The sequence below is a fragment of the Sciurus carolinensis genome, chromosome 1 (genome assembly GCF_902686445.1).
Source record: "Sciurus carolinensis chromosome 1, mSciCar1.2, whole genome shotgun sequence".
Lineage (NCBI taxonomy): Eukaryota > Metazoa > Chordata > Mammalia > Rodentia > Sciuridae > Sciurus > Sciurus carolinensis.
Window position 1 is genome coordinate 172,026,270 of NC_062213.1, and position 15,348 is coordinate 172,041,617.

A 15,348-nucleotide genomic window follows, 5' to 3' on the forward strand; every position below is an offset into this window, starting at 1 on the left:
TCCCATGTTCCCCTTTGTCAATCAACTCTCTCTCTTCTAGAGTGTGTGCCTCGATGTCTACCTCGATGTCTTGATATGTTGAACTCCATGTGTGCTCAATTCCTGCTTTGCATAATCTGTTCTGCCACACTTCTTATTGTGTATGTGCCATTCCGGACCAGAGGTAATTGGGTTAGTAGTGGTGGACTCTCTCGTGGTTGCTCTTATTTTCCTAGAAGCCTGTCTCTTGTGGTTGTTCAGCCAAGGTTATGTCAGCCTTTCATCACCACTAGGAGGATCTGTGGTCTGGGTGACATCTCAGAGGATCAAATTCCAATGCTGAAATTGTTTTGGGTGTCAAGGACAAAAATTGCTCTCACTGTTGCCTGGTTTTCAACCGTACAGGGGACAGATCTTCTGCTACACACAGGGAGAAAGAAATATACTGGTTTCAGAAAATATGATTGAATCTAGTCACTCTTTAAACATTTTCTGGATCCACTTATTTGTTGATGAATATCCACAACTCCAAGTCAAAATTTATCTATTTGGGCCTTAGAATCTACAGTAAGATACAATGTCAAATATCAAGAGTCTCCTTCCAGTTTCAATACTAACATGTTCCCAAAATCTGAATGCAATTTCTGGAAGTTTATGAAACTTTGAAATCCTTCTGTGAACCAATTGTCTATGAAATATGGTCATTTAGAGGTAAAATTAATGAAGTATTATAATTATATTCAAAAATATGATTTTGACACAATTTTTCATCATTTAGAGGTTAAGGGAAATGAGTAGGCAGGACAGTTATCAGGGACCAGAAGGACTTTGTCTCATTTGAAGCATTGCTCCCAAATTATAAAGGAGAATTTTAGAGTTAGAGTGGTCACCAGCAGGGCGGCCTCATTTTTCATCTTGCTAGGTTAGGCCTTTGGGTCACACCTTGCATAGACCAGTATTTCAGTTAGAAAGTCAGAATTTTTGAAACCAATGAATAAAAAGCTCTATTCCCTAGTGTCAAAGGAAAATAAATACATTACATTAAATAGACAAGCACACAGATACAACGTAAGGGGAAATGGAGCACCTAAGCCAAAGTTCCTTGGGCATCTTCATTTCACTTGAGTTCTCCTCCTGAAGTTTCTATAGGAGGAAATGGGAGGAGCTGAGAGACCAGGGCACAGGCCACCTCTGCAATTTTTCTTTTTTCTTCCCAGTTTGGATGCCTTTTATTTCTTTGTATTGGCTTATTTCACTTACTAGGACTGAGATGAATCAAAGTCATGAAAGTACTATTGAATCACTACCTTTTGTAAAATGCTAAATGGAAGTGGTGAGAGTGACAACTTTTCTTTATTTCAGTCCTTATAGAAAAAGCTTTCATTCTCATGTCTGACTATGATACTACTTGCAGGTTTTTTTATATATGGTCAGACATGATATTACTTAGTATAGAGTTACTTAACATAGAAATGTTACTGTTTTTTGTATGGATATTTTGTTTCCTGAGAATTTTGAATTCCTTTATGTGTGTGTGTGTGTGTGTACTTATGTAGTCTACATATTGGATCATGTCATCCAGAGTTTTATTTCTTTCAACACTATATGTTTAAATAAGTTCCTTATATACTTAATTTATTGATGGGCTTAATTATGAATCTGTGCTGAATTTTGTCAAATCCTTTTTTTGCTCATAAGAGGATGATGTGATGATTATTTAGTTTTTTTAATGCAATGTATCATACTTATTGATGTATGTATGTTGATTCATTCTTACTTCACAGGATAAATCCCATTTGGTCAAAGTATATTTTTATATATATTGTTGAATTTACTTTGCCAATTTTTCATTGAGGATTTTTGCATGTGTGTTCATCAGTAATATTGACCTGTACTTCTCCTTTTTTGTGGTATCTTTTTTCTTGCTTTGATATTAGGGTGATGCTGGCTTCAATAAAATACTTTGGTAGTATTCCCTTTTCTTCCATCATTTGGAGAATATAATATGGAATGGTATTAAAAATTCTTTAAATATTTGGCATAATTCCCTTGTGAACCAATTAGTCTTGGGGTTCTTTTGTGGGAACTTTTTGATCACTGATTTATTCCACTTACTTGTTCATGATCTGTGTGGCTTAGGTCAGTCTCAGTAGGTTGTGTGTTTCCTTTAATTTATTTATTTCTTCCAGGTTTTCCAGCTTGTTGTTATGTAGTTGTATGTGCCCCCAATCCATTCTACTCATCCCAGTGTTCCCAAACTTTTCATACAATTACAATGCCAACTGAAAGTTGATGATAAGGAGGATAGTAACAAAAGAACATTTAAAATCCATTTTATATAACTGTTTTAAGGATTAGTTGAATTAGTCCATTTTATTTGGTAAACAATGACTCAAAAAAAAAAATTCTAAGTACAAGTAAAGAAATATTAAATGTATTCCTGAACATCCCTTCCCTCTATTGCAGTCTCAAAATTTACTAATTTTTTTACCCTTCTCAGTCTCTATTTCAGATCCATTCTTTTCCTTGTACAATAGCTGGATGAAAGATATAGTAATTGTGGCATTGTTCTGATGGTATATTTTATCTTCGTGATCTGGTACCTGATATCGAATCTAAAAGGTAAGTGAACAGGAGGAGTCCTGCTCTGAGACCTTCTTGTCTTACAGATTTATTTTACATTCTCCCTGAAGGCCCACTTTATAGCTTGCTTTTAGCCAAGGTTCACCCTGTTTCTCAAGAGAATGAAAGGTTAAGTCCCCAAATGTTTTATTGAAGCTATGCATTAATATTCTAAGGATAAATTGTTGTCTGTACCTCTCTGAGTGAGCTCACTTCTATCCCAAGTCTGTAATAAAAGAGTGACTCAGCTTCTTTTGCCCCCTCCTTCAGCCAGTAACACACAGAATCATAATTCTACTTCTCAAACTTTTCATTCTCCTCCTATAACGTGGATAGAGTTGACATATCTTATCTCTGGCACCCTTCTCAAAAGAATGTAATTCAGTTTTCTCCAAGCACATTTTGTGACAATTTCCCAGGATAGATCAACTTACCTCGTTTTGCATATCCAATTCACTGAAAAATTTCTAACATTTAATCCTACTTGGAGGTTCTTTACTGCCTTCACTCTGCCTCCTTGAAGGAAGTTCACCGTTGTACAGTTTTGTTCAGTCAGAGAATCCCAGGTAATAGGTATTAAGTTGGAGATGACTCATTTTATTTCCAAAATTTGTTTCTGATATAATTTAGGGTTAACATGCCCATGCAGTATAAGATTCCCCCAACACCTCTTGTAATAAAACTGCAATTCATAAAGCCATAAGAAATTCCCATTGTTTTCTTGATAAAATTTCCTCAAAGGCAGAGTATTAAATCAATATTGAGGACTGGGGCTGTAACTCAGTGGTAGAGCACTTGCCTAGCATGTGTGAGGCACTGGGTTCAATCCTCAGCACCACATAAAAATAAAGACATTGTGTTCAAATACAACTAAAATATATATTTAAGCAAAAAATCAGTATTGGGCAATATGTGTATCACTAGATGTTAGAATTAAAAATAAAGTATGTGGGATTATGAGAGGAAAAGGATTTTGTGCTCACTGTTTTACCTATTTCAAATAATATCTTGTACTTAAAAGCAAGAAATAGTTAGGGATTTATAAAATGTACTATGACTGCTGAGTTTATAAAAATTAAGAAAATTTTTCCAAATAGAAATAAGGATATTAAAATATATTAATAACATATAAAATAAGTAAAAATTAAATTAGAACTCAAACATTAATTTAAAAATAAAGGTTATATTACAGTTGCATAGTAAGTCTATTTGAAGAGAGGAATTTGAAAATATACCTAGTCCTCTATATCTACAAGTTCACATTCACAGTCAACCAACTGCAGATCAAAACATACTTTTAAAATTGTGCCTGTGTTGAACATATAGAGACATTTTTGTCATTAGTCCATAAATGATATAGAATAATAACTATCTGCTTAGTATTTATATTACTAAATTATTTTATATAAGGGACTTGAACATCCACAGACTTTGTATTCATGAGGTGGAGTGGGAGATAGTAAGAACCCATCATGGGAACCAAGTGATTACTGTGTATGCATAACCTCGTCATTGAATATTATGTCTTTTTGTCTAAATAAAGAAATGATAAATAAATAAACAAAAACCCCAAGTCTGATTAAACTTCTCCTGAAATTTCCAATTTTCAGGTTACATGAAAAAAGAATATATAATAAATGACAGATAAGCAATCATCAAACTACATACATAGAAAATCTCACAAAACAAATGACTTGAATTCTTCACTAAATTTTTGCAAAAAAATTAAATGGAAGGTGAAGAAGAGTTTGTAGTTAAAGGAAGATGTTAAAGGAAGATGTAAAAGATATCAGCTGATATGGTTTGGAACTTAAATCTCCCCCACACCCACCGAAGTTCTTCATGTGGTAAAGCCTGGTATTATTTGGAGGTGGTGGAACCTTTAAGAGCTGGAGCTAGCAAGAGTCTTTGGGTCATAGTGCACTCAGTGGATACCAGCCCCTTCTTCTTTCTCTATTTTTCTTTCTGACCATAAGGTAAATAGTTTTGCTCTGCCATGCACTGCCACCATGATATGCTGCCCGCCTTCCAGAGGCCTAAGAGTAATGTGTCCACCTAATCATGGAGTAAACTTCCCTAACAGCAAACACAAAATAACTTTTTCTCTTTATTAGTTGATCAACTAAAGTATTTGTTATAGTATATTACTGACTAATACAGCAATTGGTACTAAGAAATGGAGTCATTGCCATTACCATATACCCGATGGTGTGGAAGAGCCTTAGAAATTGGTCTATGGAAGAAATTTGGAAAAAGTTTGGATAAGCAGTTTATGGTTTAGATATGAAGTGTCCCCAAAGCTCATGGGTGAGATAATGCAAGAAAGTTCAGGGTGAAATGACTGGGTTATGGGAACCTTAACCTAATTAGTGCTTTAATCTACTGATAGCGATTAACTGGATGGTAACTGTTTCAGTCAGCTTTCTTGCTGCTGAGACTAAAAGACCAGACTAGAACAATTTTAGGGGGGGAGTTTATTTAGGGCTCACAGTTTCAGAGGACTCAGTCCATATACCAGCTTCATTTCTCCTGGCTCAAGTTGAAGCTGAACAGCATGGTGGAAGAGTGTGGCATAGAGAAGTGACTCACATGATCAGGAAACAGAGAAAGCATCCACACTCCAGATACAAAATATGTATCCCAAAGGCACACCCCCAGAGACCTACCTCCCTAGCCATACCCTGCCTGCCCTCAGTTACCACTTAGTTAATCCTATTAGGGGATTAAGTCACCAACCCAACTCAATCATTTCCCCTCTTCTTGCATTGTCTCACACATGAGCTTTTGGAGGACACATCCAAACCATAACAGTAACTGTAGGCAGGTAGTCTGTGGCTGGAGAAGGTGGGTCACTAGGAGCAAGTCTTGGGGTCTTATATTTTGTTGTGGTGAGAAGAGCTCTTTCTCTTTGCTTTTTGGTACAATGTCCTGAGCCACTTTCCTTCACCACACTCTTCTGCCATAATGTTCTGCCTTGCCTTGGGCCGACCTAATGAGCAGCCAGAAAATAGGGGCAAGCCCAAATGGAGATTGCAGGAGTTACTTGAGGGCTAACCAATAGCACTGGTACTTTCTAAGACCTGATTAAGTTTGGACCAATAGTATTGGTCCTTTTCCAAAACCTGATCAGTATAAATCTAGACCAGTAGCACTGACCCAAGATTTATATAACCCCTAGACTAGCACACTCAAGCAACAACAGGCATTGGATCCCTTTTACCCCATTAAGGTTTTGTTTGTTTCTTCACACTTGAATAAATCCTAGTCCTTTTACTCTTGCTTTCCATTGTTGTCTATGAATTTTCTTTGGATTTGCGAGACAAGAACCCAGAAAGAATTGACAGTGGATTTCTGGGATCTTGGTGACACTGAGGAGTATAGCCAGCCATGAGCTACAACACACCACTCAAGTAGTGGAAAAGAATCTGGCTTTGTGCTGTGACCCTTGGAGCTGATACAGCAGGTATCCCCTGCCTTGATTGCTGCTAACACTAAAACTGGTGTTCTTCATTGCAGAGGACTGCAGTTTAGGTAGACCCCACCCACCAAAAGAAGGGGTGAAACTCTGCTTTTAATAATAATAATACTAATAATAATAATAGTAACAACAAATATTTAATTCCAAAATAAAATTGTGAACTGCATTACATAAAGCAAACACTGCTCAATATAAAGACTCAGATCTCAATTCAATGATACCAGGAGATTTCAATATGTCACTCTCACCAATAGATAAATTATCCAGGCAAAAATCAGTAAAGACTCTTCCAACTTAAAAGATTACTCTAAATCAAATGGACCATCTATGCAATATTTAACCCAACAGCTGAATTCATGTTCTTCTCAGCTGCTCGTGCAACCTTCTCCAAAATGGACCATAAGTTGAAATTCAAAGAATGTCTTAGTGAATTTTTTTAAAAATAATGTATCTCTAGCATCTTAGTAGATCATGATGCAATAAAATTAAAAATCAACAGCAAAGAAAACTGAAATTACATAAATCATGGATATTAACAATACACTTTTAAATGATGAATGGATATTAGTGGAAATTAAAGGTGAAATATCTATGAGAACATATAAAAAAAATTAAAAGGATCCTAAATAAACAACCTAATGAAACATATCAAGTTTCAAAAAAACAAGCAAAAACATTTCCAAAATTGGTACAAAGATTTGAATCTTTGAAAGAGAGATGGAATTGATGAATCTTAAACCACACTAACCAAATAAAGATAATCAAGACACAAACAAACAGAATAAGATGAAGAAGGAGTTATTGACACAGATGTCTCTGAAATCTTAGGGACTACTTTGAAAACTTGTCAATAAAAGGAAAATCTAGAAGAAATGGAGAGATTTCTAGATACACATGATCTACCAAAATTAAACCAAGAAGATATACAGAGCTAAACTGGCCAATAAGCAATGATATTGAAGGAGTAAAATGCGTTCAAAAAAAGCAGAGGACAAGATCGATGCACAGCTGAAGTACATCAGACCTTTACAAAGATCTAAAGTCAATACCCCTCAAATTATTCCATGAAATAGAAATAGGGACACTTCAAAATTAATTCTATGAAATCATATACTCCATCAGAGATCTATACCTTGTAAACATCAAAGTAGAGGATATAAAATCAACATACAAAAATCAATAGATGTTATATACAACAATAAGGAATCTGCTGGAAAAGCAATCAGTATAAAAATTCCATCCCAATAGCCTCAAAAAAAAAAAGAGGAATAAATCTAACTAAAGAGGTGCAAAACCTCTACAATGAAAATTATGGATACCAAAGAAAGAAATTGAAGAAAGCACTAGAAAATGGGCAGAATTAATATTGTAAAAATGACTATATTACCAAGAGTGATCTACAGATTCAATGCAATATTCACCAATTTTTTCATAGGACAAGAAAAATATTCCTAAATTTCATATGGAATATAAGTCCCAAATAGTCAAGGCAATTCCACAAAAAAAAGCAATGCTGGAGGCATCATGATACTGGATTTCAAATTATACCACAGAGCTATAGTAATAAAAAGCAGTGTGGAACTAGCATAAGAACAGATATTTAAGCCATAGAGGTAGAATAGAAGACACAGACAAACCCATACAGATGCAGACATATAACCATTGAGATGTGCAAAAATCATACTTGGAGAAAACATATCTTTTTAAAAAATGGTGCTGGAAAGACTGGCTATCCATATGTAGAAGAATAAAACTAGATCCCTATGTCTCACCCAGCACAAAAGTCAACTCAGAGTGGATCAAAGACCTAGAAATTAGACAAGAAACTTCTAGAAGAAAACACAGGACTAACACTTCAAGAGAGAGTAGGCAATGAGTCCCTCAATAGGATTCTTAAAGAATAAGAAATAACACCAAGAATTTATAAATAAGATGGCATAAATTAATAGTTCTGCACAATGAGGGACAAATTGAGTGTGAACAGAAAGCCTACATAATGGGAGTCTTGTCAGTACTCTTCTGAGAGGATTACTATCCAGAATATATAAAGAACTCAAGGACGAGATGGAGGTTTAGCAAAAAGTGTCTTTTCTCACAGCTCCGTGACTCAGGACTCAAACAGTGAGAAAAGTACTTCTCTGTGAGGTGAGTGAATAAAGCACTTCACTGATACTCTATATTGGACAGAGGGCCTTGAAGGCTGGGGAATTTGGGGTATATCAGACAAGGCTAAAGAAGAGAATTGGAGAGTTTTTGCTGCTTACAGATTCCCTGGTGTTTACCCCATTTGTCTGCTGTGATGACCTGCAGTCTGCCAGCATATGACGCCTTTTTTGAGTGCAGATTGCTCACTGTCAGGCGCCTATCACCCGCCATTTGCCTGTCTCTGGCTGGTCTATCGCCTGCCTTACACCTTTCCATCACCCAACGCAGGTTCACCTCCCGATCGTCCACAACAGTCAGCAAACTGATCGCTGACCGCAGTGGAGCACCAGCTGCCTGCTGTTGCCTGGAAGTTCTCTGTCACAGTACCTGCAAGTTTGATTACACGTGGTGCCTCCATTTTGAGACAATAGCCAAGCCCCATAGGACCCCTGGCAGACTGACTGAGCCCATCTCCAGGATCCCTCAGCCCGACCATCACTCCCTGCCTCTGGGGCCCTACATCAACTGACTGCTCCCTGCCGCCAGGACCCCCACACCAACTGACTGCTTCCTATCACTGGACCCCAGACCGATGATTGCACCCGGCTCCAGGATCCCACAACCACACCAAAAACCAGACCTCAGGACCCTGCCTGACCAACTGCATCCTGCCTCCAGGACCTCCCGCTGACCATGTTCACACACTGAGCTGCAGCTCCCCTTTAGCCAACTCATTTGGAAGCCAGAGTGGCCATCTTGGATAATCCTGGAAGCCTTAGCTCCGATCTTTAGGTGGGGCAAATCCCATCCTTAGACACCTGCTGGAGGCTTGAACCCCATTGTCAGGTACCTCTCATGCATCAGGCTACAGAACACTGGGAGGTTTCATTATATGACTGTTATACTGTGATTTTCTTTTTCTCCTTATTGAAAAAATTTAAGTTTATTTCTTTACTTTTCTTGCTCTCTTTTCCTTTTGTTTACCTGTTCCCTCAGAGTCTCTTTTCCCTTTTTTGCATGCTACATCCAATTTCTTTTGATTACACTCTCACCTTTCTATTATCTAGAACTTCTGTATAATCTTTTCTTATCCCATTAACAGCCATTCTACATCCCTCTGCACCTCTTTGTCCTCCATTAGAAACTGCAGACCTTATTGTAAATCTGTTTGTTTTATTGAAGATAATATTTTAACTCATTCTGTTTATTATGACAATTTTGTTTTGTCCTCAAGGGGCTATTTGGTCTAGGATTGCATAGTCTGAATTGGGCACTGCTAATATTGATCTCCCCTTAAAGAAAGGTTTTGGAAACCTATAGGGCCACTATAAGCCTATGGGGGAATATACAATACCCCGATCTGCACTGCTAGAGCAGAAGATACATGAGCAACATGAAAAACAAGGGAAGAAAATGATCCAAAAAATCTAGATTCTATATTAATAGAATCCAATGACAGTATGTTAGAAGAAATGTCAGAAAAGACATCGGATTATACATGATTAAGATGATTCACAAAGCAAAGGAATGCAGGCAATGAATGATAATACCAATAAGCTGAAAGAGCACTGCAGGAAGCAAAAGATCATTTCAACAATAGAGATTCTCAAAAAAAAAAACAAAAAAACAGAAATCCTTGAAATGAAATGAAAACTCAATGGAAAGCATCACCAAAAGACTAGACCACTTGGAAGACAGAACCTCAGACAATGAAGACAAAATATTTATCTGAAAATAAATTGCCTACAGAGAAGATGGTAAGAAATCGTGAACAGAATCTCCAAGAACTATGGGACATCATGAAAAGACCAAATTGATTATTGGGATTGAGGAAGGCACAGAGATACAAACCAAAGGAATGAACAACCTATTGAATGAAATAATGTCAGAAAATTTCCCAAACCTGAAGAATGAAATGGAAAATCAAATACAAGAGGCTTACAGAAACCAATGCACAAATCACAACAGATCCACACCAAGGCACATTATAATGAAAATGCCTCATTCAAAATAAGATAGGATTTTGAAGGCTGCAGAGAAAAGCATCAGATTACATATAGGGGAGACCAATACGGATAGCAGCTGACTTCTCAACCCAGATCTAAAAGCTAGAAGCCTGGAACAACATTTTCAAGCTCTGAAAGAACATGGTTGCCAACCAAGAATCCTATACCCAGCAAAACTAACCTTCAGATTTGAAGATGAAATAAAATCCTTCCATGATAAACAAAAGTTAAAAGAATTTACAAATAGAAAGCCTGCACTACAGAATGTTCTCAACAAAATTCCATGAGGAGGAAATGAAAAACAACAATGGAGGTCAGCAAAGGGAGGAACTACCTTAGAGAAAACCACTCAATGAAACCAAGCCAATTAAAAACCAAAAATAAGCAAATGACTGGAAATACAAATCATATCTCAATAAGAAGAGAATTGGAGCTGAACTCCTGTCAGGATCAGAGAAAATTAATACACAAGACAGGAAAGACTGAAAAGTGCTGGGAAAGGCTTGGTATGGAGAATCCCAAGATCGGAGGGGCAGCCTGCCCTGGGCCGATCCAGAGTCTATTTGGCTCATTAAACTGGTACACAAAGTCACCTGGATCTGCCTGCTGTGCACAGTGAGCCCCAGCTGAAGACATTTTGGTATCTGCTGCAGTAGTGGCACCAACTCAGACCTAGAACTTAGCTCCGTTGGTTTGGGGATGAGTCCAATACATGCAGATGCCAACTGCAAGATCTAATTGAGCCTAGAAAATCAGGAGAATATCTGGCACAGAGAATTTCTGGCACAGAGACCATTTTGCCTGGGGTAATACAGGCAGAGAGGCTGGAGAAGCCCTCCTGCCACCACCTTGAACCTGGAGTTCATAGGACCAGCAGCAGGGAGAATCTGAAGGGCAGAGTGACTAGGCTCAGGGCTCAGAAACAGTCCTTGGGAGGCCAACAAGGGCAGTATCCCTGAACAACAGAACCAGCAAAGGACTGACTCCCCTTTCCTATGAGCGCTCCCTGGGGAGCAAAGTCAGTATGGTCCTGGAAGTGCGTTGATTCATTAATGCCTGGAATCTCCCCATGTAATAAAACACCTGGGCAATACCAGGCCTAACCCTATCCATGGGAGCTTCACCTGCAGAAACTCATCTCACAGAACCCAGCAGGAACCATACCTTGGAAGTGGAAAATATCTTCCATAGCTCCTCACACCCATCCAGCTGAGAAGGGAAGTTGAAAATAGCAGTTTGGCACAATGTACCCATACTATCATTGACTATTCTGTTATTTTGTTTTTATTTTTGAATGTATACTTATTGATAGATATGGACATTTATTTATTTGTACACACACATATTTGTTTCTGCTTTATCATTTTTAGCATTTCTTGAGGGTAGTTATTTTTCTGTGCTCTGTTTTTTTGAGTATTAGGTTTTTGATTAGTATAATTTGATTTAATATATTGTCTGTTTCACAACTGTTTCCCATTTTTTCTGTTTTTTTCTTTTTCTTGCTAACAGCAAAACTCATTGTTCTCTCTTTCACTCTCCCTTTTTTTTTTCTTCTATTATTTTCTTCTCCCCCCTCATAAAACATCCTATGTCATCTCTGCATTTGCCCTATTGATGTCTTGAATCTACAACTCTTTTCTACCACCATAACTTCTTCTTTCATCTTAATGAATCTCTAACTGGATACTTAATAAATATTCATATCTATTTTTTCTCATTTCAAGCATTTTTCTGAAAGGAGTATTTTTCATGAATCAATATTTTGAGGACTAAAATATTTGTATATATTTTGTTCTTATAATCTTCTTTCTTTTCAATTTTTAAAACTTTTTTTGTATACTTTTTCCTCTCACTTATCAGTCTACCTCAATGTTCTCTTTTCCTCTGCTGACAATCTGTATTGTTCTCTTTCATTCTTTCTTAATTTTTTACTCAGATTTTCTCTACTCCTCTCTCATAATCATCACATCCTATATCACTTCTATTCTATCCCTGTTCACAACATATCAACATCTCTGGGACACTGTGAAGGTAGTTCTAAGAGAAAGTTCACTGCATTGAGCTCATCCATTAACAGAATAGAAAGATACCGAATAAGTAAACTAACTTTATATCTCAAAGCCCTAGAAATGAACAAATCAACACAAAAATCAATAGAAGACATAAATTAATTAAAATCAAAACTGAAATTAATGAAATTGAAGCAATCAAATAAACAAAATTCTATGAACGTAGTATCACCTTGATACCCACAGAAGACAAAGTCAAATCAAGGAAAGAAACTTCAGACCAACATCCCCCATGAACACAGATGCAAAATTCTTAATAAAATTCTGGGAAATCACATACAAAACAGTGCACCAATTAATTGGGGTACATCCCAGGGATGCAAATTGGTTCAACATATACAAAAAAAAAAAATTCATCACATAAATAGACTTAAGGATAAGAGTCATGTAATTATTTAATAAAGAAAAAGCATTTGACAAAATTCAGCATCCATTCACACTCCAAACATTAGAAAAACTCAACATTGTAAAAGCTGTATATGCTAATCCCAAGGTCAACATCATTCTATATGGAAAAAAAAAAAAGATAATTATGCCCTCGTTCACCACTTCCATTCAACATAGTCCTTGAAACCCTAGCCAGAGCAATTAGACAGAAGAGAGAAATTAAAGGGATTCAAAAGGAAAAAGAAGAGCTCAATCTATGCTGTCTGCTGATGACATGTTTCTATATTTAGAAGACCCACAAACTCCACCAGAAAGCTTCTTGAATTCATAAATGAATTCCATGAAGTATCAGGATAGAAAATGTACACCCAGAAATCAATTGTGTTCCTATATAACAATGATGAATCAGGTGAAAGAGAAGTCAAGAAAATGATCCATTCATAATACCCTCGGAAAATAATAAAACTTGGGAATCACCTAACAAAAGAGGTAAAAACCTCTAAAATTAAAACTACAGAACACTAGAGAAGGAAATTAAAGAAGACCTTAGAATTTGGAAAGATCCCCATGTTCTTGGATAGCAAAATTATTGTCAAAATGGCCATACACCAAAAATGCTATACAGATTTAATGCAATTCCTATTAAAATTCCAATGACATTCTTCATAGAAATACAAAAAGCAGCTATGAAATTATTTTGGAAAAATAAATGACCCAGAATAGCCAAAACAATTCTTGGTGAGAAAAGGGATGCAGGAGGCACCACAATACCAGAACTTAAATTAAACTAGAGAGCTATAGTAACAAAAATGGCATGTTTTTGGCACCAAAACAGATGTGAAGACCAATGGAACATAAGAAGACACAGAGACATTCCCACATAGTTATCCCATACCAGACAAAGGTATCATAAACATACATTGGAGCCTCTTCAAAAGTGTCCTGGAAAATGGAAATCCAAATGCAGTAGAATGAAACTGAACCCTGATAACCCACCCTGGACAAAACTCAATGAAATGGATCAAGGACCTAGGCATACTAGAAATTGGTGGTTACTAGAAGAAAAAGAAGGCCCGACTCTCCGTCATGTCTGAAGAACTGACTTCCTCAACAGCACTCCTAAATCACAAGAAGTGCACCTCAGATATAGCATTAATCCCTAGGATATAAAAAGAACTAAAAAAATTTAACTCAAAAAATCCAAATAACCCAATCAATAAATGGGCAAAGGAAATGAACAGGCTCTTCACAGAAGAATAAATATGAGTGGTCAAAAATCTATGAAAAATGTTCAACATCTCTAGTAAGCAGAGAAATGGAAATTAAAACTACAATGAGGTTCCATCTCACTCCAGTCAGAATGGCAATTATCAAGAATACAAGGAACACTAAATGTTGGCGAGGATGTAGGGGGAAAGGTTTACTCATTACTCATACATTGCTTGTGGGACTGCAAATTGATGCAACCATTCCGGAAAGCAATATGGAAATTTATTTTAGAAAACTCGGAATGGAACCACCCATTTGACCCAGTTATCCCACTCCTTGGTATATACCCAAAGGACTTAAAATCGTACTACAGTGATGCAGTCACATCAATGTTTATAGCAGCTATGGAACCAACTTAGGTGCCCTTCAACAGATGAACAGATAACGAAAATGATACATACATACATACATAAATACATACATACACATACACAATGAGTATTACTCAGCCATAAAGAAGAATGAATTATGGCATTTGTGTAAATGGATGGAATTGGAGACTATCATGCTAAGTGAAATAAGCCAGTCCCAAAAAACCAAAGGTCAAATGTTCTCTCTAATATGTGGATGCTAACACAATTGTGTGGGATGGGGACCAAGACTAGAAGTTCATTGGATTCGATAAAGGGGAACCAAGGGGAGGAAAGGAGGACAGGTATGAAATACAGTAGAATTAATCAGACATAACTTTTCTATGTACATATATGAATATACAACCACTGTATGGCCACATCATGTACAACTGCAAGAATGGGATGCTAACTAGAATAAGTTGTACTCCATGTATGTATACTGTGTCAAAATACCTCTCCTGTCATGTATATCTAAAAAAATAAAAATAAAAATAAAGAACTCAAAAAACTTACAACCAAAAACTAACAATAATGCAGTTAGTGAAGGGGCAAATGACCTAAGGAGACATCTCAAAAGAATAGATTCAACATTCAATAAATATATTAAAAACATTCAAACACATTTACTAATTGGGGAAATTCAAATCAAAACTACACTGAGATTCATCTCACTCCAGTTAGGTAATCAAGAATACATTTACTAATAAATGATGGAAAAGGTGTGGGAAAGAAAGAACACTTATACACTGTTACTGTGATTGTAAATAACAATGGAAGTCAGCATGGGGATTCCTCAAAAATCAGAAGTGGAACTACCATATAACCCAGTTATACCACTCCTCCATATTTTTCCAAAGAATTAAAGTCAGTATACTAGCGACACATGCCTAATTGTGTTTACAGCAGTAGCACAATCCACAGTAGCTGAGTTATGAATCTAGCCCAGATGTCTATTCACCCATGAATGGATAAGGAAAATGTGGTGGATGTACACAATGGAGTCTCATTAAGACATGAAGAAGCAAAAAATATCACTGGAA

The 15,348-nt window shown here is 36.6% G+C and overlaps 1 protein-coding gene across 1 annotated transcript in view; it reads left to right on the forward strand.

The window, feature by feature from the left end:
• The window catches only part of LOC124986112 (selection and upkeep of intraepithelial T-cells protein 8-like), a 262,170-nt gene extending 259,567 nt beyond the window's left edge, over positions 1-2,603 (forward strand). The window contains exons 6-7 of the mRNA XM_047554647.1: positions 49-163; positions 2,480-2,603. Of these exons, the coding sequence (XP_047410603.1) occupies positions 49-163; positions 2,480-2,553 (189 nt within the window). The 3' untranslated portion in view covers positions 2,554-2,603. The remainder of the gene's footprint in view (positions 1-48; positions 164-2,479) is intronic.
• Positions 2,604-15,348: the final 12,745 nt, after the last annotated feature.